Consider the following 23,826-nt stretch of genomic DNA (forward strand, 5'->3'; position numbering starts at 1 on the left):
ACCTTATGTCGAGACGTCCTGATATATAATGATGATAATGAGTCCCTTACCTTATTTGAGTAGTACATGTCACTAGGGATGGTAATCTCGTGGTATTCTCTAAGAACGGCGTCTACGATCTGGTCAGCAGCGTCTCCTGGGTCCACGGTCTTCATGACAGCCTCGAATCGGATGCGAGGGTTGTGGCAGAGACCAGTGTTCACAATGTATGGGCAGATAGTCGTGAATTTGATCTGTTTGATATAAATAAGTAAATGGGAGTTTTTAATTTACTATGAAAAACTGGATAAGAATGATTAAGAATTGGCGGCAGAAAGCTATGCACAGAGAGGAGTAGAAGGAGGGTAGAGAGGCCGTAGCTAAAAATAAATAAATAAAACGAATAACTGGAGAAGCTTTTGTCGAGACGTCCTGATATATAATGATGATAATGATTCCCTTACCTTATTTGAGTAGTACATGTCACTAGGAATGGTAATCTCGTGGTATTCTCTAAGAACGGCATCTACGATCTGGTCAGCGGCGTCTCCTCAGTCCATTTCTTCATGACAGCCTCGAAGCGGATGCAGATGCAAAGGCCAGTGTTCACTGTATGGGCAGATAGTCGTGAATTTGAGTCTGGAAGAGAAAATTAAAATACAATTAGTTGCAGATGCCTGAATGGCTCGTGTAGCGATTGATGGAGACTTTGATCTGAAACCAAGATTTCAGATTGATTTTTTTGAAGATTTGATTTCCAGATGAAGCCATCTGTTATTTTTGGTGGATATTAATTCTGACCTCTGATTTTGACTCTGAACCAGTGATTGAGTCAAATATTAACATATAACATTATTTTCAAGCAAAATGTAGTATACATACCCCATTAGTATTTCTAGGATCCTCATGAAGCTCCACGGCGAGTGATTCCATGATACCTCTGACGGCGTATTTACTGCCGCAGTAAGGTACAAGGTTACGGAGACCCATTTTACCGGCCATGGAGGACATAGCGACGATGTGGCCGGAGTTACGGTCCAACATGGCTGGTAGGAACGCTTGGATCATCTGGAATAGAGGACATATCATTAGGCCCGGGTGCAGCTGTACAAATGCCAAACTAAAGTCCAAATAATTGGGTAGATGACAATTTTTTTATGTAATGCCCGTCTTGCAGATTATTTTTAAATATATTAGACACGTATTTTTATTTTATTCCGGAAACAAATAAATACTTTTAAAGATGTATCGATTTGAAATATCGCGTGACGTCACTACTAGGTGCTTTTCATACGTAGAAATGATGTATTTGCTCCCATCTCTAAACTTTGATTCGGATCATCCTTTTTATTTATAGAAGTTTCAACTTAAGGAAAATCGCACAATAAGACCGTGTTTATAAATAAAACCTCCATATTACATAATTAAATATCATTTTGTTAATTAAAATCGAGCATGACCGAGTTAAGTACCAATTTCGCATTCATAAAGGTTAAGTTCACACTGTCAAAGTAGATTAAGGTTCTTTTGTTAAAACCTTCACTGTTTAACATTTAAGTACTTGGAACTTGGAAAACATTATGGTCCTGCAACCATTCCATTATAAGTACTTGTTTGGGCAAATATATTTTTATTGGTTCTTATAGGTATGTCTTTATTACGACTAAGTGTTTTTAAACGTGTAAAAGGTTGCCTGCTCAAAAAATTGCATGCAAAAGACTGCCTCGTTGGTCGAGTAGTCGCAAGTGCGACTGCCAGACGAGGGGGACCCTATGACTGACCCAGTTTCGATTCCCAGTCCATTCCCATTTCGTCCCCAGATTTGATTCCCAGGTCCGGTAAAATATGACTAGGCTATTTTCGCGTTTTCAAAAATTCTCAGTAGTAACACGGAGTCAGGAATTGTTCCCATTAGCGTATGACAGATGGTGAAAAGTGGATGTACATTGTACAATGGCATTACGTGCCGTAAAGTTATTATTGGTGATGGATTGTTCATTTAAATTCAGGAATATAGTGCTTTGAACAGAAAGCTAAGAATGTGGTAAAGCCTATAGCAACTTGTAGAGTGAACTTTAAACACAAACGACAACAAATTTACATGGCAACTAGACAGATTTGGACCTAGTTAGAATTAGGTCTTGGCCCCAAAACGAGTTGGTAAGAGATTAAGCAGAGCAGCGACTACGACACCAACACAACTTGTCAGCTAAGTTTACCAACAATCGAAATACTTTGCAAGAACTTGTTCGACTACTGGTTGAACTTGAAAAACTTGATTGCCAACAATTATTTCGTTATGTCGTTTGTCTAGTTAAATAACGGCTAAACCATGCTTCGTTATAAACAAGTTATTATATTAATTAACTGTTTTGGCAATGTTTATGTTAGTGGTGTTTTTTATAAACAAATCTTGTTACTTATACTTATTTATTATTTTTAAGAAGGAAGATAGGAATGATATCTGTGCAATTAATGATAAATCTTGCCAAATAAAAACTAACAACGTTATTTGCCTTGCCTAGAAACAGATCTAAATCCAGTTGTTTGAGATATGACTATGTTTTGGTATTTTAATGGTTAATATTAAAATATAAAGAGGAGTTTCTGCTTTGATTTATACACGGAAAGTGTAACGTATTTTTTTGCATTATGTTATAATGCCTTTTTTGATTTCGCCCGATGTTTGAAAATAGAAAAATGTTTCTACACAAGCAAGTAATATGTTAAAATTCACTTACCCATAAGTTTCCATTGACGTTGATTTCCATGGTGGCTCTGATTTCCTTCTCAGTTTGCTTCAGCACTGGCTTGCAGGGCATAATTCCAGCATTGTTCACGAGGATGTCAACTTGTCCAACGTCTTTTTCTACTTTCTCAGCCAGCTGGAAAACAGCTGCTCTGTCTGTGACGTCACATCTGTAATATGGGTAGAAATACTATATTTAGTACTTTATTAGGTTCATACTACAAGGAGAGACAAAAGTAGAAAAACGGCCCTAGGCACCGAAAATAAGCAACTGGGATAACGTTAAGATGATGATGATACTACTTGTTGCTTCTTATGATCCAATCTATATATATAGTAAAAAAGAGAACTATGAATACTAATTTATTTTGAAAATGGTGAATTATGTATACGAAAAAGCTTGTCAGATCAGAAACCGTCGACTTTGAATAATTTTATTAATTTATGATGAATATAAAATTGGTAAAAAATAAGATTAATTGCCGTATATAGTCACATAGTTCGTAGAACTTGACAGGTCACATTTATTTATTATTTATCTTGTAAAAAACTAAAATATAGAAACAGATTTTTATGGATACGGCAGCAATCAATAAGAATAATAAAAAAAAAAATATGAACACGCCAGTAATTTAAAACTTAATTAAATCTGAGAGGCACAAAAATAACAAAAACAAAAAAGTTGAAAGAACCTCCTCCCTTTTCGGAATTAGATAAAAATGTTTACTACATCACTCGACAATGTCAAAGACGAGAAAACAATTGCATTACACTCCTTTTAAAAGGCCGGCAGCTACTCCAGCGTTGTGGACGTTTCAAACGCGCCCATTTACCTATATCTAGCTCTTACCACCAGAGTAGTATGCTCCACAGGAGCAGGAATGCTCCCAAAATGATACTTAAAATAATACTTACATATAAGCATAGGCCTCCCCCTTGTTCTTCTTGATCAAGGAGATGGTCTCCTCATTTCCTTTAGCATTGATATCCACGCACACCACCCTAGCACCAAGTTTGCCGAATCTGGTGGCGATCTCGCGGCCCATTCCATGACCAGCACCAGTCACCTGGAAGACGAAGATTGCATTCAGTATACTGGTGAAAGATGACTGGAAGAGAGGTTCTGATGAAATGGTACTTATGATACTGATGAAAGGTTGTTAGGTTTTGCGATTAGGGATAAGTTTTTGTACTCTTTTGTTATAATTCTAGACTGTATAAAAGGAATGCCTGAAATGGGTCTCAACCTAAAGATTATGGATTTGACTTTAATATCTCGTATATAAGACAACAATAGAAAACACATTGTGTCTCGCGTGGATCCGCGTTCCGGCACACGAAGGGTTAATTATAATTTAAATAAATTAAAAGGTTCAGTAAACACATTAGTGGTTTTTATATAATTGTAAGACATATAGGTATCTATCTAAATAAAACAAATGTGTTTTTGTAATAAGATCATATTAATAATAGATTACATTACCTATCCTAATCGATTTTTATTTATCAAAATCTTTACTCAACAAACAAACTGTAAAAAGGAACAACGACATTGTTCATACAATTTATCTTTTATTTATCTTGAATTAACATGCTGACAATGCAGAAACGAAATAATTAGTTGTTACTACATCGTTATGAAATAATTATTGTTCGTGAAGTGGTTACAAAGTCCATATGAGCCGGCGATAAGATAGGACTTCAGTAATCTGTATCTGAGTGAGGTAAAAATGAATTAATAATAGCGGCTCCCTGGCTTGTTATTTAGTGATAGACAGATAGAGATATATAATATAATCTCCATTTTTTTTTATAATTTTGCCCCACACTAGGCCCCTTTGTCGTGGGTGCGTTTACATACAAGTTCACATACACATGACACCTAGACCCGGAACAACAATAATTTGCGGTTGCCCAGCTACCGCGACACCCGTGCAGTTTTTATGCAGCACCTTGCATCTTTAAAAATTGGTCAGGTTCGTTTTTTTTAAAAAAAGGGATCATAGGTTGTCTAATAATCGCGCAATAAAATAAAGCAGAAGATATATGTATACTTATTAGATATAAGATATATTGTTATATTAGGAGAAAAAAAAATGGTAACCTAGACATACCAAGATTATTTAACTCTGTATACGAAAAATGTATGGATCTAATTAGTTTATTTTCATACACAGCGAGTCTATTGCCGTACATAGCCCCTAACTTGATAGTAATTCTCATACTTTGTCAAGTCAAACTACGGGATTGAATCCGTAAACTTAAGTTTAGTAGCGGCACAGTTAGCCATAATACAGACACGATTAATTTTTCAAGTTTATATTCTAAGATATCCTTTGATACGAGACAATTAAGTAACAAAGTTCATGAGAAGTATCGTCCCCTTAATAAGTAGTTTAGACAATAGATCTCAGTTACCTAAGAAGTTATTATGACAGTTAAATAATAATTATAACAGGTTTGTACAATATTATTACAAACCATGACATTGTTTTTTTTTCTGAACTAGTAGATAAGTTTTTTCTATGGAATAAGCCGGTAAACCAACAGGCGGATCACCTGATGGTAAGCAATCGTTGCCGCCCATGGACACTTGAAACACCAGAGGCGTTACAAGTGCGTCGCCGGCTTTTGGGGGTTAGGAATTTAAGGGTTGTTGGGGAATCGGGAAGATTGGGAAGGGAGGTAATTGGGCCTCCGGTAACCTCACTCACACAGCGAAACACAACGCAAGTTGTTTCACGGCGGTTTTCTGTGAGGCCGTGGTATCACTCCGGTCGAGCCGGCCTATTCGTGGCGAAGCATGGCTTTCCCACATTTATAATAACTAAGTATATTGCGTAGGTATATTAGCCAAGACGTTCTTTGTGCGAAGTTATTTCCGTGACTCTTGAACCCTTTTGTCTCATTTCATACTACATGCATAATGCATTATCACAAAACAAAATGTATATTTATTTATTTTTAACGTGGGAAATCAAAGAAATACAAAATTATTTAATTATATATAATGTAATATTCATAAGTATAATTTCTTAAATATAATTTCTTTGTTTCTGAAATGTTTAATGTCCATTGACTTTAATAAATAAATCAATATTTAATTAAACCAATAATTTATTAAATTTATTATAGCAGACGTCTTGCTCACGTGATTTTTTCTAGAAAAGCTCTACAAGTTTCAACTCACGCGCACGCTGCTTATGAATATGAGTACGATCATTACCGGTGTGTCGTATCTAGTTGAGCTTTTATCGAAAATTTTATTAAAAATTTGATAATCAGTATGTTCCTCCACAGTTTATAAACAAAAACTGTTGAGCTGAAAATAATTGCTGAAATTGCACCTCCTGTTATCGAATTCAGAAAGTTCTTTTCAACATATTGAGTAAATACTTAAGTGTATTTACTATGTTATATGTGTAACTATGGACAATGTGATTGTAATACAGCAACAAGACCATTTAAAATAAAGAACCTCGTTCTTTTTTTGAATGTGTATAAAAATAAAAATTAATATCTGTTTAGGAATGTACCTACACTATAATAATTGCTGTACATGCTTTAAACCTTTATTCACAGAAACTTTTGTACCTTTGTGAGCAAATAAAAAACTAGGTACCTACATTATTAAATAGGTATACAGGTAAAGGGATTGTACGCAATGTTAATGTCAAGTTCACATGTTTTTTACTATTCTGCTTTAAGTATTTTATCGATTTATAGAAACAAGGTTTTCGAGTTTCAAAATTATTATGTGGCACCAGTATTTTGGCTGGACAATAGACTCGCTCTCAACAACAACAATACTGATAAACGAAATAATGAAAATAGGTAGATAAACTGTTATCTTCCCCTTTTGAAACTACATCAATAATGTTCGCGTATACGCCAGTGTAAGCAAGCTTTATTTTGCTCATAGTGTTCAAGGCTGTTAATAAGTTTGATGCACTCAAACTAATATCTACCAGTGAAGGGTATTTTGCATATAGGTCCAAGTTTAGACTCGGGCTATGAATTTATCTTTTTTGAGGGGTGAAAATCATTCCTTGAGTGAGACGAGAGTAATTGTGTCGGAGTCTTACTGACTAAAAACCACCCCTTTCCTACTCCTGCTTCGATCCAGAGCCTCGGTAACCCGTTAGGTTGTTCGCAGCTCCAGATATTACGAATTTACCTAGCAGTGGGACAGATACCTTGATACTGAAGACATTTGAATTAAAGGTTTCTGCGAAAGCTAAGTACTTTTATGGACAGGTATTTGAAATAGGGTAAATTAGATTTATACTCTAATCATATGACCGAGAAAATTTGTTATTTAATTACAATTTGAATTACGCCAATGAACAATTATCGCAGATTAATTTTAGTATCAATTATTATCTGGACTAATAACATTTCATAATCGAAATAATTAAATATCTAGAACTAGATTATAAATAACAGATCACAAAACGAAGCGTGATGGCCAATGTACACTATACAATGTAGGTAATATAGGTACAAATAAGAATACATCATACACAGAAGTACTTATATTTTATTGTTTAGTTATCTGTCTTATCCCGAATCACATACAGAAGTGTATCTTCTTAAATTATAACTAACTAATTATCTGACAGGGCTTTAGACCAACACACTTAGTACCTAGGTATTTAATTATTTTTAGAATGAGATTTGCCATGGTTTTTATGTGAGTTAAGGGACAATGAATTGCTGTATAAACTGTAATAATAGACTGCCATTGCAAATAGTAAAAAGATGTTATTTACTCAAAAATAATATAAGTCTGTCTAAACATCTCTTCGATTTTTAACATAATCATAATGTTTTTAACCTTTCTTATCTATCTGATTTATTAATCTCAACAGGATATAAAGAAACTCATCGAGATTAATAAAATTGATACATTATGTAGTTAGATGATTTTATTGGTTTTAATAATGGGGTCAACCTTATTTCAATTGGAAATATTCTGTATACATAAATGTGATATTAAAGTTACTCACCAATATAACGTCTCCTGTAACATCTTTACGGTCCTGTGGCACCACTACTCTAAACAGAGCTTTGATGATCTCGAAGTTCAGTCGTAAGAGCATCCATATTACTTCAAATATAATCCTTAACACATAAATAACTTGTGGTTCTTCAGCCCTGAAAATTTTCATTTTCTTTTAAAACACAATTTGGAACGAAAATTAAAAAAAAATATCCACTATCGATATTATTTAAATATCGAATCGATTTAAAAAAAATAGCACACGGCCGGCCTCGACGAGAACTCAGAACAGAATTTTATTAATACGATTTTTTAATGTGCTTAAAGGTGCGTTCAGACTAGTCGAATGGTCTGTAGTACTAACTAAACATATTAGAAGGAAAACAAGTAGTAAACAAGACCTACAAATTATATTTGCAATAAATTATGAAGTATTATGTATGTACCTATATGATAATTGTGTGAACTAATTCGTAAGTTCAAAATTATTGTTTGGTTTTTCTTTTCTTCCTATTACCTACAACAAATAGTAATTTATAACTAAATTTGATGGAAGATAATAATTAGTACTTATATTTAAACTAATTACTTAATTAGGTATTAATTAGGTATTTGTCATATTTTCTGAAATGTGTTGTATCTGAGCGCTGATTAAATTATGTACGTAATTTGTAACAGATTTGTTTTATCTTATTGATAGATAACTTGAATACGTAAAAAGGATTTAAAACGCATAAGCTATATAGGAATGCTAAATAATGTCTATTGAACTAAACTAAACTAAAAGTCCTTTTTTGGTAGACATATTCGAACTATAGATACTAGATTAGATGTATTAAGTATTAGGAGCATATAATGTGCAATAGTATATATTTTTAGTAGAAGTGACCTCCACGTGGAAGATAAAATTAGATTCATAAGGCCTTAACATTTATTTTTATAAATACAAGTTTTGAAACAGTACCACTACTACAGTGTGAACTACACCTTACTCATATACTTGTCCCATAATGCTGGGTGTGACGTAAAAAAACCTTGATACCTATACAATCATTAAAAAAACTAAATTAGTCGCAAAACGTTTTGCGAGTCCCTGTCCTTTACCTATGGTATGTAATAAATCCTAATAATATTTTTACATACATACATCATTACGACCAAACAGAAAAAGAGATAGAATGTTTTTTGAACTTAAACAAAATGGAATGGATTTAATTTTATAGTAGCCAATGCGGTTTTGCGGATCTTCCTCGATAAATGGACTATCCAGCCCACAAATAATAATTTAATTTGACCCAGTAGTTGCAGAGATCAGTGCGTTCAAACAAACAAACGTTTCAGTTTTATATATTAATCATATAATATTAAAGTAGGTATAGTTAAAATTATGTGTTATTAAGATTATTAGGTACCAGTACTTATTGTATGATTTTATTACCAGTAGTTCTATGGTGGGATTTCAGTGTCGATGTTAGGATTATAAATGCGGTCAGACAATACTATCAGCCCATCATCGTTGTTTAGTAGGTAAATAATTATTTATTTGATAGTTTAATTCACGTGTTTCAATGTCCGTATATAATATGATTTTATTTTATAGTTACTTTATTTTAGAAGTTGTGCTTGTACCTACATACTGTTTACATTTATCATTATTATAGGTAGATACCTACCTATAATTATATTTTATTAATACTTCTATATAAACCATGGCATATTCTAATAGTCGAACTATTATATCAGCTACAAGACCATGATTGAACCTATTCCTATAGCAACAACTTGCAAATCTCTTATTTGCATTAAGCTTTATAAATATCTTTTGCCATTTCGAAAATAGCAATAGATTGCGAAATATTTGAAATAATTAACATTTTTATTAATATAAATGTATACATATGAATGCGATTAGCTAGACACTATCGAATTAATGAATTAAGATAACGGTCGTGAATGATTTACTAAAGTAGGTGAAGGATAATCCACTGAACTTAGACTAAATGTTATTTAGTAGCTTGGACCTTCTCGTAGTACCTGTCTGTTAGGTATTACATTAGGACTATCGATGTATTTTAGTCGTTTTCGTAGGCGTCATCGTAGGTACTTAAACGTAAACAATGTTCAATCCCTTGATGCTTTCCGAATAGCACAACAAACCCGGAGCTACGGACTACCAAGCGGGCTAAGTACATAGAAACTTTCCATCAGTACAATTGTTATCTTTTTTCTAAACATAACTGATAACACCCTTGTATGTTCTTGTATTTACTTATAATGAAATGTTACAAAATAAGTCTGTTCAAGTCAAAGGGTAAAAGTATACAAATCTGTGATAAGACTGGTGGTCATGTTTATTGTGAGTCATAAGAAACAAATTAACAAAGCTTATGTTGGTAGATACTTTAAAAAAATACATTATTTTCTAATACGATATTATAATCGATTGAAAGTTTACAAAAGGAAGGAAGTTTAGGGATGGAAATACTAGAAGCCTTGAAGCCTGGGGCCACCCTTGGCTAATTAAACAATAAGTACTAATAAAGACTGAAACAAAAACTTAGCAATGTGGTTATAGGTATCTACATCAAAAAGCACATAATATGTACATTTGTGTGTGTGGGTTGCACGTAGTGTTGTCAGTCTATGTATATACGTGTATTTTGTATATGTTTAATGGTTAATTACTAGCCGGATCATTCATCCTTAAAGTCGATTTAGGATACGAACATTAGGATTATAAAATGAACAGTAATTAGCTAATTAGGTAGGTATAATCTATGCCTAAAACAACACATTAAGATAAGTTTTTCGTAGTCATAAAAATCTCTGAAATGATACGATCTACACGTATGATTTTCACCAGTACAATGGGCAAAACGATATAACATTGGGCTAGCTTTAGGTTTAGGTACATACATACATAATTTAGGTACGTTTTGCTTGATTCACTAAAATTTAGGTCATACAAATCAATCGTGCCGACGCTTTAGAAATGAAAAAGGTATAGTCAATTAGTTTACCAAAAATTTTCTTAGAAATCGTCTCTAAACTTGACAATTTCGATACATCAGACAATGAACGCGAGTACACCACGATAATAATTACAGATAATAAGTTCAAAGTAAAATATCTTATCATTTAAGTAGAAGTTAATAATAAATAAGAAATTTCAACACTCACATGTTGCCGGTCCGTGCTCTCTGTTGCTACTACATAAAAATTGTGTTTAAAGTACATAATACTATTTTTGATAACGACTGATAAGGTTCAACGTACCTATGCATGTTAGATTAGCTTGTCGACAGTTACACACTTGCGACTAAGCGGTGCGATTATTTTAAGAAAAGGGATAGGTATCTAAGGATTTTTTTTTATAATAACTATCGTAAGATAAACTAAATTAATGAAAAATCACGATTTAATCACGAATTATTACGTTTTATATACTGAGAAAAGCTCTACTAGTTTCGAGTCACAAAAGGACTCTTCATCATGAGCAGCGTGCGTAGACGCGGTGACGTCACGAAACCTCCTAGAAGGCTGCGTACGTATCTAATTGACCGAGGATTAGTAATAAATATTCAACGTTTTTTTTCTGTCATTAATCCGTTTAGTCGCAAGTGTGTAGGTAAGTCTCAATCTTTATAAACATCGAACAGACTTCAAAAGCCAAATTCTACTTTTCTTACTGTGTGTAGATACACCTAATTACTATATGTATAGACTGTTTAAAGTACAAAGATCACTCATTAATTGATAAGCTAGGACTAAAGTCCGTGTCCTTAGCTACGTCTCGCGTCTATAGATTAGTTTTCAAAGAACAAATGGAGGATAGAAACAAAGAGATAGTGGAGAATGATAAAGAGCAAGAAGTTTGTGATAAGGAGAATGGGAGATGAAAATATAACATAGCCCTATGGTGACCCACTGACCTAATGTGCTTATCCCAAATATTTTGGAACAGAAGCAGGAAGAAGGAAGTCAAATTAAAAAAAACAAAACAGATTATACAAGAACTTTTAGATACCTTCTTCATGTCATTGGTTGTGATAATAATCTCGACTAATGACGGGTGAGAATACGTTCGAACTTACTTCGAAAGTACGAATTGATATCTAGTTATAGAATAGACTAGCTGTAATAGGGTGAATAGATGTTAGAACATTTTTCCAATATTCCTATAATTTCAGACCCCTCTAGCCTAAAATTTTCTAACAAGGAGGTAAGTAATTATATATTCTCGTCAATGTAGATATGGCTATAAATAAATACGTATCTATTTGCATGGATTACTACTATCAGTTTTATTGATCACTAAAATTAAACTTGTACTTTAAAAAAATCTACGTACAGATTGATTGTTATCTTTTTATGTTGCGTTCTTCAGGAAATTAAAATTGTGCAATATTTTGAGTCTTCAATTATTGAACTTGAAATAATAAACAGCAAAAACTACCCACACTAAAGTTATCAATACATTAAAATAAAATTAAAATGTACGAGTAATCTTACCAGTATCGTAAAGATCTAACGAACAACATCATTCAATAATTTAATATTAACACAAAATAAAAAAAGAAAACACTAATTTCACATAATATTCACCAAAACTTAATCAATGGTTGCAAAAACAAAACTGTCACAATAAATCGATTATTTGCATGGACACTTTCCCGCCTCATTTGAAAATAGAACATTTAATTTAATTTCTTTCTTTTTGTCACATTTTATATAGCGATGTTACATGTGTTAGCCAGCCAGTTATTTTTAGACTATGTAGGGTAATAAAAAGTTTATATTATTATCATTTAAGTAAATATGGAGCATGTGGGTATTTCCTTCAAAATTTCATTTTGGTAGCGTGACTACAGAAACCTTCTTCTTCGGTACGTATTTTTTTTTATTTCTCTTTTTTCTCTTAATTAAAAAATAGTAGGTAGATGATGCGTGATATTTAACGCGTTCCTATAGCATAAAGTATTTTATCGAGTTACCAAATTACAGAGGTAGTGCTGCAGTGGATAATTTTTTACCTGCTTGTGGTCTGTGGGTAAGCCGAAAAACATTTGAAGTAAAATATAGTGCAGAAACATAGTTACAATTTTTAAAACGAAATGATCAAGAGACAGCATTTTTTTTTAATTTGTTTTTGCTTGTGAAGTCTGTTGATAAATCCTAGCTACCTACTTAGTTGTTACCACAAAAGAGGTTAGTTTTCTGCTAGTTAAATATTATTGTCACTAAACACACACAGTTACCGAGATGCAGAGTAGTGAACTGTGTATAAGCACATTGTCTTGTGTTTAATTACACGGAGATCGGAGATAACGCGGAGATAATCGTGTTTGTTATGTGAGAGGACACACGAGTGAAATGTAAATAAAAAAAAATTGATCGCACACTTACTCACTTTATTTATTTGTTACTGATTCATGTTATCAAAATAGGGCAAGGGTAAGGACCTCTTAATTGCTATTATGAATATGTTAGTTTTAAAAATAGGAAGAATAAGCGTTGCATTGGTCTGTCAGTGAGTAGTGTCGTGTTCGTGTTAAAATTAAAAAAGTAAGTTGTTATTTTGTATTTGTGACGTCTTTTTGGCGCTGGCCAAATAGATGTCACAAATCCAAACTGTAAGTCCCAAAATTTGTCCCACCTTTTATTGTAAACTAAATATTTTATTTAATGTTAAGTTTAATTATTATGTTATCGTCTTACTCACGTAACTCGTTGACGAGGAACTTGACTAGTTAAGCCGAAATTGCAGCGCGATAATCGCCGCGTCGTATGTCGCGGAATGCAATTTATGAATATGAGCCTTTAGCATGGCTTGATTGTAGACGAGGTCTTCGTCAAACATTGACATGAGTAAGCCGATAACATTATAATTGATGTAGTACCTATGTCTCCCGAAATTATAATAAAATAATATTTAGTTTGTACAAAATAAGTATCATAACATTTTTCAGAGTTACGCATTTGTATTCAGTGCTTTATGTTAACCCACAGTTACACCATAAAATAATTGAGTATTATAATTGCACCAACTAGGCCCCTGACATGAAGTTGAGTGAAGGCAGTATCAAACGTCAAGAACGTTTTGTTACAGATAAAAATTGCACGCGATTTCAGGTTTAATCTCGACACCCGCTAAGTATAAGTATGTATCTGCCAGATACACGAAATGGTTTTTATTGCATTTTTAGCTTCAACGTACCTGTATCTATCCAATAAAAAAATATCAAAAAAATTGTAACAGCCGAACATGGTTTTTTTTCAGACGCATAAGTATTTATCTGAATTAGCTAGGAAATAAATACAACGTACAAATATGGAAGTTCCAGTTAAATAGTAGTACGCGGGGGGATCGAGACGCGGGGTGCGGGCATCTGCCGCTCGCTCAGTTCTTCGCGGTAACAGCGAGCGGCACGCGCGAGCGGTGCGTTATATTTTATTAATATAGTGAACGCTATAAATTCTTAGTATCGTTAAAGCAAAATGCAATTAAAAGGCGACAGAATCTCACCATGTCACCACCAAATGAGATTTATTCGTCACCTAGACAAAGTAAGTCCTAATGATAATTATTATGGAATTTTAGCCATTCCCGGTGCATAAGTGTGTATCTACGTAGTTACACATTTATACACTGGATTCAATTTTAATTGTAAAATGTATCTAGGCACTTAACTACTTATTCCATGGATATCGCGTAAAATATTCGATAAATATTCCATTGAAAAAGTGTGGATCTGGCAGTTAGAGTATTTTGATACATTCTAAGACCGGAGTAAAATTATCTATGTGTTATAAAACAAAACCATAAACCTTTACAAACAAAATTTCCTTGTAAACATAAACTGTACTTAATTTTAAACTCAGTTACCAAACAAACCATAAATCCTTAAAATGACAAAGATATGACAATTTATAATTTTTGCAATCTTAAATTCGCTCTCCTGTAAAATTTAACTTTTTCAGTTACTTACTTATACTTAGGACGTGTCGATCTGTAGAAACCAGTATTTAGTAATCAATTTTGACTATTTGTATTATTGCGAAACATAAATTATTGGGGGCCGAGGGTTTGAGAGAGGACTAAATGTTTGTTTTGTTGACAAAGATGAATAGTAGGTTTTTAATAGGTACCTTAACATGCTGAACTCTATCAAGATACAATGTATTTAAAACGATGATCCCATAACGAATAAAATTGTAATATTATTAATTGCCTTGCGATATTTTTATAGCAATACGTTGGATTGTGTTGGATGTGCAGTGGGGCAACAGAATTGTAAATGTAAACATTGCTACTCAAACTAAATAGGCGCTTTTGTAATAGAAGAAAATGATTAGTGGAGGAATAATCAACAATAAGTAACTAAAAATTTGATGAAGGCACAAAGAGTACTTTTTTTTGAAGAGTGAATATCATCCAATTACTTCTCCCGTCTTGGGTGGTGGGTGAGGCAGTGTCAGACTCGTATTGACTAAAATCATGCCGTTCCTTATTCTGCTTTGAGCCGAAGCCCTGGTAACCTGTAATGTAGTCCGCAGCTTCGGACAAAGTTATCACTACACATGTAATCATACTAATATTATAAATGTAGAAGTTTGTTTGGATGTTTGTCCGTCAATTACACTGAAACTACGGAACGGACTTCGATGAAATTTGCTATACAGACAAGGTATGAGCTGATTTGAGTGATATGATATTTTTTACCCGCCAGGAACACGAGTAAAGCCGCGGACAGATTTATAGTTCTTATAGTATAAAAACTTAATTTTGCTAAATAATATGTAGGTACGTTTTATGTAATAATTGATCGTTAAAAAAATCAAGTAAATAAGAGAAAATATGCACGCACTAAGTACATAAACATTGCATACTTTAATCAAACCACTTTTAACGTATTTTATTTTTATAAAAAGTAATGTCCTAGGCCGCATATTTTTATTTTTAAACTGGAATGCAAAAACCCTTCTCTTGAAAATAATCCTTGGTACAGATTTTAATTATAAAAATAAAAAAGTAAACAAGGTAAGGTAATGAGGTATACCTACCTACTATATCTGTACCTAACGAATATAGATACGTTCTACTTATGTATGTACCTACTTGCGCTTAATGCATTCACATAAAGTGGATCACCTTGGACTCGTAGCGACTTCATCTAGATGCACCCTATATAATTGTATAAGGCATGATGCATTTATAAAGTTACTAAGTAAGTAGTAGCAGAATCTAACTTGGCAGAAACCAGCTAGGACTACCTAGCGCGTTTACCGGGGCTCCGCCTCAAAGGGCAGAAGTAGGAACGGGGTGGTTTTTAGTCAGTAAGAGTCTGACACTCTCTCTCACCTCGCCCAAGGCAGGAGAAGTCATTGGAAGATTTTCTACACTTAAGGCGTCTTCTTTGCAGTAAGTATATATCTTAACTTTTTTTTTAGACTTGTAGCCAACCTTAACGTGGTTTAGAAACAAAAATTCGTATAAGAACTTACGCATTTACAAAATTGATAAATGTATATTAACCACCATAAAATATTAGATACACCATTTACCAAAATTGTTACTATTTATATTGTTATTTACCGTAATGTTTTAGTCATTTTCAAAGTACACTACGACATTATAATCTTAACCTATTAATTTACAAACCCCTACTACTTACCACCACTTAGGTATAATAACTTAATATGTTAATCTAACCTAACACAAAAATTATGAGTGATAGTTCCCATTATGCTAAGTCCATAAATTTCGGCATCGAGGTCAATGTCTCTTCATTGATGAGGTAAGGACCTGTTCAATGCTTAGTGTAATGCCGCATGTGTGTATGTGATGCAAACTAATCTCAGTCACGTGTTTGGTAACTTGGAATGCCTATTGCCGGCGCCGGCGCTGCGGTTTACCCCTGCAGCAATAGTAAGTAAGTAATAATTTCTCATTACGGAAAAAATGCTACATTCTATCCCCCAGAATTCATTTGTCAACAATAAGGTAAATGACTTAATGTCAGTCTTGTAGAATACGTATTAAAAAAATATTAGACAGGTATTTTTTATTTTGTCACGAAAACAAGTAGTTTAAAATTTCGATTTAATATCGATTAAAAAAAGTGTGTATTTCCTTGCCTAACTGATGGACTAAATAGATTTTTGATTTTTATATCCCGTAAATATCTTAATTACTTCACTAATTTGTTGTTGGCTGCCATGTTGGTTGGAAATATGCAGGTTCAGCGGCTATGCAAACGATCGATCCAGAGAAAATTTCGGAGTATCGTAGAAATTTTCCGATAAACACGAAGTTAAGCCGTTTAACCAGCCACCGCGCCGACCGTAAAGTCAAACATTTTAGTCATACATTTATATAGCCAGTAAACTTTTATACCGTGTGTATTGTGTATTCACAAATCATTTTCCCAACCGTCAGCCGTTGGTTTTAAGTAATACCTAGTATAATGAACACTTAACGGCCATATTTCATTAAGGCAATGGAACACATTCCCCGCGAAGGTCGTGGTGCCTCAATGAAGTAGATCTGGCTAGTATTTTAGCTATTTTTGTACGATTTTCTCGCAATACTGTTTGCCTAGGTTTACAAGGACCAAAAGTTTGTAAAAATTTTAATTTTGTGTTAATGCTGTGTAGTATGAATGAATGACTTACCATTTATAACTTTTAAGGCTGTGGACTGCCTAGCAGGTTAACGGGGCTCCGGCTCGAAAAGTAAGAGTAGAAATTGAAAGAAATCGTTCGATCTCGGGAGTCATCCGCACGGTCTCTTGCCTTCGGTGTGTATTTATATACTTACCTACATCTACATATATTATGTATAGTCTTTCAGGAAACTACACGCACTTTGTAACGGTGTAGAAATAAGGTCGACGAACTTGTCAAGGTATGATATTAATATTTATGTGACCGCAAATACCACAGTCCTTGCATGATAAGCCAATGAAATGCCTAGTTTTAATGAACTGAAACATTATAAATATCTTATTTTCTCTATAAACCAATGTAATTTTTACAGATTCCTAATGACTGGAGACTAATAAACACTATAGGTCCCGTCCCACATTGTACTATACGTGGGACCCACTAAATGTAAAATAAAAATGTGTTGTACTATGGTTGTTTCTATGGTTTTGATTTTGACATGAGTTTTTCTACACGGTTGAATGTAATGTGTTGAATGTTCAATACGTGTTATATTTTTTTATTCTTTAAACGCGAGATTTATTTATATAAGTTCGCTCTAGAATGTACTTAGCATTAAACGCTAAATAAGTAAATAAATATTTTATTGATTGAAGTCAATTATTAGTTTTTTTGATCGTAGGTGAAGCTACCCATGGTGGATATTATTAAATTTTAATATTTATACATACATACATACACATCGTCACGCCTTTAATCCTCGAAGGGGTAGGCAGAGGTGCCCATTATGGCACAACCCACTTTTCACAATTTATGTTGTAAGTCCCATGTAATAGGTGGTGAGCCTATTGCCATATACCGGGCACATTTCCAGACTCCGTGCTACTACTAAGATATTTTCGAAAAACCGAAAAAAGCCTAGTAATACTTCGCCCGACCCGGGAATCGAACCCGAGACCCCTAATATTTAGCTAAACCTAAAAAGACGTCCAGTATTTTTAGATAGATGACTCATTGTTAATAAAAAACAACTCTTTTCAATCAATATTTGGTATCAGTAAGGATGTCATTATATGGAGTGTAAGTAACTGATAACAATATAATCTGTGGTAGGTACTGCAGCGACACATCTTATCAAAAAGCCGGTCGCCATTACATTATGCACGAGTGAGATCGTTGACATCTGCCCTAGGGCTGCCATCAAAACTATAATAAAGTAATTTATTGTGTTTTAAGTGATTTCTTAAAAACATTTGCATTCTATTAATAGTGTTATGTTCATTCTACTAATAATCGTCTGGCTTCATTTTGTAATTGAGTATTAAATATGTTAGATACATAAATATAGTAAAAAGTAGTAGGTATTCCAAATTCTATGAAATCCTTTCGTAAAGTAGTCTAATACTAAGTATCTATATGATTTAAAGGCTATCATTTAGCTTTGCCTTAAAAGGGAATTAGTTTTTAAATGAATAAATAGTAATAACCCAAAATTACATGGGACTTACAGTATAAATTGTGAAAAGTGGGTGTACATTGTACAGTGCCATAATGTGCACCTCTGCCTACCCCTTTAGGATAGAAGGCGTGACGATATATAATAATACTACAAAAAAAATTCCGTAATTCTTAAGGCAATGAAATTTCCAAGTAAACGAAAGCCATGGTAAAAGTTCAAGAACCTTTCAACAAAGGAATGACGTATTATGCTTTCAAACTTGTGACGTCATTGTACTCGTACTACGTCTTTGAGTTCCGCATGCTTTATATGGCTAAAGGATACATGTAAAGTAGGAATAAAAATTCAAGACTATGCATCTTGTTAAAGTAATCTGACATCCATCATTTATTAGTTAATCGTCTCTTTGTGTAATAGTTATTTGCATTTTATAAGGGGGATATATTTTTATATTACCTATGTACATATATACAGGCATGGTATACAGGCTTCTTCATAAACATATAATGATAGGTACCTCTCTGCCTCTATACAGCTTTTAGCCGCATTTTTTTTTCATTTAGAATACGCCCAGTGTGTAAATGAACTGTCCCGATATACGAACGTAAAAGAATGAATGAAAGAGCAAAAATACCATTGGGGAAGTAAAAAAATAGTTTCCTACTTCCTTCCCAATTACTTTTTCGTTGAACTTGTTGAGCACTTGAGTCATCGATTGGCACAGTTCGCAAAAATTCTTATAGCTAGATGCGTAAAGTGTAATTTTTGACAACGACTTACGGAGCTGTTTTCATAAAATATCACACTACACCCTAATATTATTACTGTGAAAGTTTGTTTGGATGTTTGTCCGTTAATCACGCTGAAACTCAACAGGTTTTGATGAAATTTGGTATACAGATGGGGAATGAACTGACTTGGGAGAAGCCGCTGGCAGAAACTAATGCAAAAAAATTATATAGAATAACTTTGCAGTTTGAAATATCATCATGTGCTTCCTTTCATACTCTAATATGAATAGTTCCTATTTACTTTCATATAAGGAGTTTGTCATTGAATCGTTCAAAAACAACCCCAAGGTTATCGAGGTAGTTCAGGGTCGAGCTATTTATGAATGAGGCAGCCCTACGAATAGAGTAGCGTTCTCAATTAGCTATAAGCCGGCGACCTAATTTAGAACGTACCGCAAACTTGTGACTGAGTTTACCATTTCTTGGGATTTTTAAAATTTGGTATAGGTACACCTAATGAGGTTTTAATTCAAACTACTTAACCTGTTATCTTTTGAGCTTAACTATCTGTTAAATCAGCGCCATGCCACAATAATTATCAATTAAAGAAAATAAATTAAAAAAATAAGCACCACACATCGGTAGATTTTTTTTTTCTTGCATTAGGTATCTTGGGTAAGTAACCCAAAACGCAAATAATTGTATTCTACCATAAGTTAAACACAATGCGTAATTTATTTTAAAAACGTATACAAAAAAATCTAATCCGCTAATAAACTAAAATAAACATTTTTAAATTACAAACGAAAATCTTAATCAACCTTTGCCCAACATTTTGATGACATACGACTTCTAACGAGTAAATTAATTAACTAAAAATAAAATTACATAACAACTCATTTTAACTTATATCTAAACATAAACAGGTAGACAAACAAATGAAGGAAATAGAGGTCGACATACCAAAAGCCATAATTAATTAAACATATAATTTAATATAAGCACTCTGTGTTTGCTCATTATTTTGAACTTGTATGCGTGACTCAAACACTGGCTGGTTGGACGTGAATAATACTCTTTACTCTAGTCTCTCGCGACATCCGATCAAGAGCGGACGCGCCCGCCATTTGCAATTATTTCCCGCCTAATTTTGACAGTTCTCTGTGATCGTCAATTTATTATTTAGAAAAATAATTTTAAACGTAAGTAATTTTTATTTTTTGTTTTTAAATAAGAAGAAACGTGGTTCATGATTGAAAGGTTAATTTAAAATTAAGCCAAAAGGCAATAAGGTAAGCGATGTTTCTGCATTTCATGTATTTGCATTAAATTAATATTCATAATATTCATTTAAAGATCTCAAAGTAAAGTGCACTTTACAATATTACAGTCTTAGAATAACAATGGAATCAAATAATTGAATAGCAGACCATATAGAAATTGAATTTAATAAATAGGTACTAAACATAATTTTATTATGAACAATAAATTATCACATATATTTAATTAGTTAGTAGGTAAACTAAATGAAGTGAAGAAAATATCATCAAAGAAAAATGTAAATGATTTTGCATGTCAATGCGATTTTTATCAATTAACAATAAAAGGGCATTACAGTGTACTTACCACATTAAAAACGGATGTCTTTGTCGAGTCAATGTACCGTCAAACTAAATATAAACTGTTTATCACAAAACACAAAACATGTGCTGAAAAAACAGTGTTCGAACTGTGCTACATACAAGTTCATACATGGTTAAGTAGGTACCATTGTTTATGGGAAAGATAAGCCGACTATAAATATTTGAATGTTATTTAATTTTGTTTCTTGTTCTTTTCCATTGCCGACTTTCTAAGTAACTTCTAACTAACTCTTTAAAATTCTAACTCGTTCGAGGTAACTTATTCTCCAAACATCTATACAATATTTTGGTTTTGAATTTTAGATCTGTTTACTAGTTGGATCTGGTTGGCTACCTTGATCTTCAATATAATCAAATACCTAAGTCAATATCGCATTCCCATCCGATCATAGACCGGTTATACGAGTATAAAGTGCAATTCCACTTTTAGTAGTTTGAGCGACTTGGTAGTTCTAGAATAAAATTGTACTGGTAACTAACAAATATTTTTTTTATATTGTTGTACGTTTGTTGCAAAACTATAAACTACAACAACTATAAAGAGTTGTTGGTTTTATTTATTTTATAATTTAATTCTTAATCGAAAGTCTCTGAATCGGTCTCGACTTTTTTACAAAAATTCCATACTTTTTTTGAGGGGGAAAATCATCCAATGACTTTTCCCGCCTTGGCTGAGGCGAGAGGGAGTGTCAGACACTTACTGACTAAAATCTACCATTCCTTCTCCTGCTTTGACCCGGAGCCCCAGGAACCTGTTACGTTGTCCGCAACTTCGGAAAAATTCCATACTTACAACAACTAATAAAAAATCTATCTTAATCCAATTTTGGATATAGGTCGGTTATTGAATTCGGCTGTAAATAACTCTTCTAACATTTTTTTACTCCTTTTATTAAGAAATTTACTTACCTACCTAACTACGAATACTATCCGCAAAATAAAATAATTCCACATATAAAGACAGAGATGCATTATTTGAATGCATCACTACTTATCTTAAATGAGGCCGCTATTAGAATTCATTGCACGAAACACTAAAGATACGGTTCCCAACGAAATGCATTTGTTGATAATGTTATCTAAACAAACGTACTGCAGACGTATTATTATCTAACATAGATAAACCATGTGCAATAGAAAATCGTCATTATGAACATTTGATGTGTAAATTAGATAGATAGATAGATAGAATATTTTTATTGTACACCATTACTTATATTGAAAGAATACAAAAAAGAAACATTCATAAGAATACGAGCACAAAGGCAGTCTTATTACTGACAGTAATTTCTTTCAGACCACCAGCTAATCTATGTTTTTATATGGAAACATGTGTGCTATGGATGCGTGCGACTATCGATACATAGCATACTCGATCTTCCTCTCACAGCTACATAGCTGAGTATCAGTGGAAATGGTGACATAATTTCACCGCTTAGCTATCACATCCTCGTAGCATAGCTACATAGCACATCTTTTGTGAAAAAGCACCTTTATGCTATGTAATATTAGTAGGGAAGATGACAAAATACAACGGATAAAAAATATATAAAGATATTTTGTATTTTTGTAACGGTATCTATTAATAACATATGACTGGTAGGTAAAACAGATATCATCTTCCTATCTCTGTGAAGATGAATTAAGTAGTTTTGACTGCAACCTAACAGGTGACTTCGCTAAAATAGAATTATAATTCGGAATGTGGTCACGTTGCATCCGTGTCTAGACTTTATTTTGAAAACAAGAATACGTAATTAATTATAAATGAATTACTTGTTAAAAATATTGCAACGGAACACTAAATTGAATTTGAAGGTCTTTGGAAAAGAAATAAATATCAGGTTTATGCTTTTAACCTATGTTTAGTATCAAAATAAAGTATAAATTACTCATTTATTTATTATTCAGGAACTGTACCAAAATATTAGCATTTTAATACTTCCTCATCGTTATTATTGCATTCTTATCCACATATTTTCATGGACAAAATATCTGCAATATATTTTTTTCGGCATTGTGATTGTGATTTTAACGAAAATTAAGACAAAAAGTAAATACAATCCAAAAATGATTGAATACAATACTTTCCAATTTAAAAGGTTTAATTTTCATTCATTTTATAAAATAATTACACCGAATACTCTTTCCCAAGTCAATTGCATACGTCTTACCCTTTTCGTAACCAGACATGATAGACAGAGTAGGTGATATGACGTCTTAACTAACTTTATGGGGCTCCACTCGTTATATGTCCAATAGGGAATTAGCTAGCTAGTGGCACACCAATAGACGTTAAATATTTGACAGCTGCTGTAATTGGACAAAAATACCACTTCATACATTTGCACCATTAAGTGAACACAAAAACAGTGGCCCCATTTAGTAAGCCAACAGAAGTAATCAAAAATCGATCTCAATTTCGTACACTTAAGATAAAATATAGCATCAACTACTGGAAATTTTCTAGATTAACTAAGTTATTATTGATGCTGCAAAGCGGCTTATAAATAACTCGGGTGTTGATAACCTTGACTTGGTTGCATGTTGGGTCACTATAAAATAAATCTGATGTAGCCTAGGGGCACTGTTTTATT

The 23,826-nt window shown here is 33.1% G+C and overlaps 2 protein-coding genes across 6 annotated transcripts in view; one reads left to right on the forward strand and one right to left on the reverse strand.

The window, feature by feature from the left end:
* Positions 1–23,826, reverse strand: part of LOC118269957 (17-beta-hydroxysteroid dehydrogenase 13-like) — a 157,936-nt gene that overhangs the window by 2,111 nt on the left and 131,999 nt on the right. The window contains exons 1-6 of one of the 4 annotated variants that reach the window (XM_050698632.1): positions 21,213–21,236; positions 7,738–7,885; positions 3,644–3,795; positions 2,721–2,898; positions 862–1,047; positions 51–233 (exon numbers count right to left, since the gene is read on the reverse strand). In XM_050698632.1, the coding sequence (XP_050554589.1) occupies positions 51–233; positions 862–1,047; positions 2,721–2,898; positions 3,644–3,795; positions 7,738–7,885; positions 21,213–21,217 (852 nt within the window). In that variant the 5' untranslated portion in view covers positions 21,218–21,236. Of the gene's footprint in view, positions 1–50; positions 234–861; positions 1,048–2,720; positions 2,899–3,643; positions 3,796–7,737; positions 7,886–10,910; positions 10,955–12,242; positions 12,287–21,212; positions 21,237–23,826 lie in introns of those variants that run through there. The other 3 variants (XM_050698630.1, XM_050698633.1, XM_050698631.1) reach the window with 3 other exon arrangements.
* The window catches only part of LOC118269910 (17-beta-hydroxysteroid dehydrogenase 13), a 31,532-nt gene continuing 20,246 nt past the window's right edge, over positions 12,541–23,826 (forward strand). The window contains exon 1 of one of the 2 annotated variants that reach the window (XM_050698627.1): positions 12,541–12,616. In XM_050698627.1, the coding sequence (XP_050554584.1) occupies positions 12,556–12,616 (61 nt within the window). In that variant the 5' untranslated portion in view covers positions 12,541–12,555. Of the gene's footprint in view, positions 12,617–20,621; positions 20,789–23,826 lie in introns of those variants that run through there. The other variant, XM_035585288.2, reaches the window with a different exon arrangement.

Source organism: Spodoptera frugiperda, chromosome 15, assembly GCF_023101765.2.
Source record: "Spodoptera frugiperda isolate SF20-4 chromosome 15, AGI-APGP_CSIRO_Sfru_2.0, whole genome shotgun sequence".
NCBI classification, from domain to species: Eukaryota; Metazoa; Arthropoda; class Insecta; order Lepidoptera; family Noctuidae; genus Spodoptera; species Spodoptera frugiperda.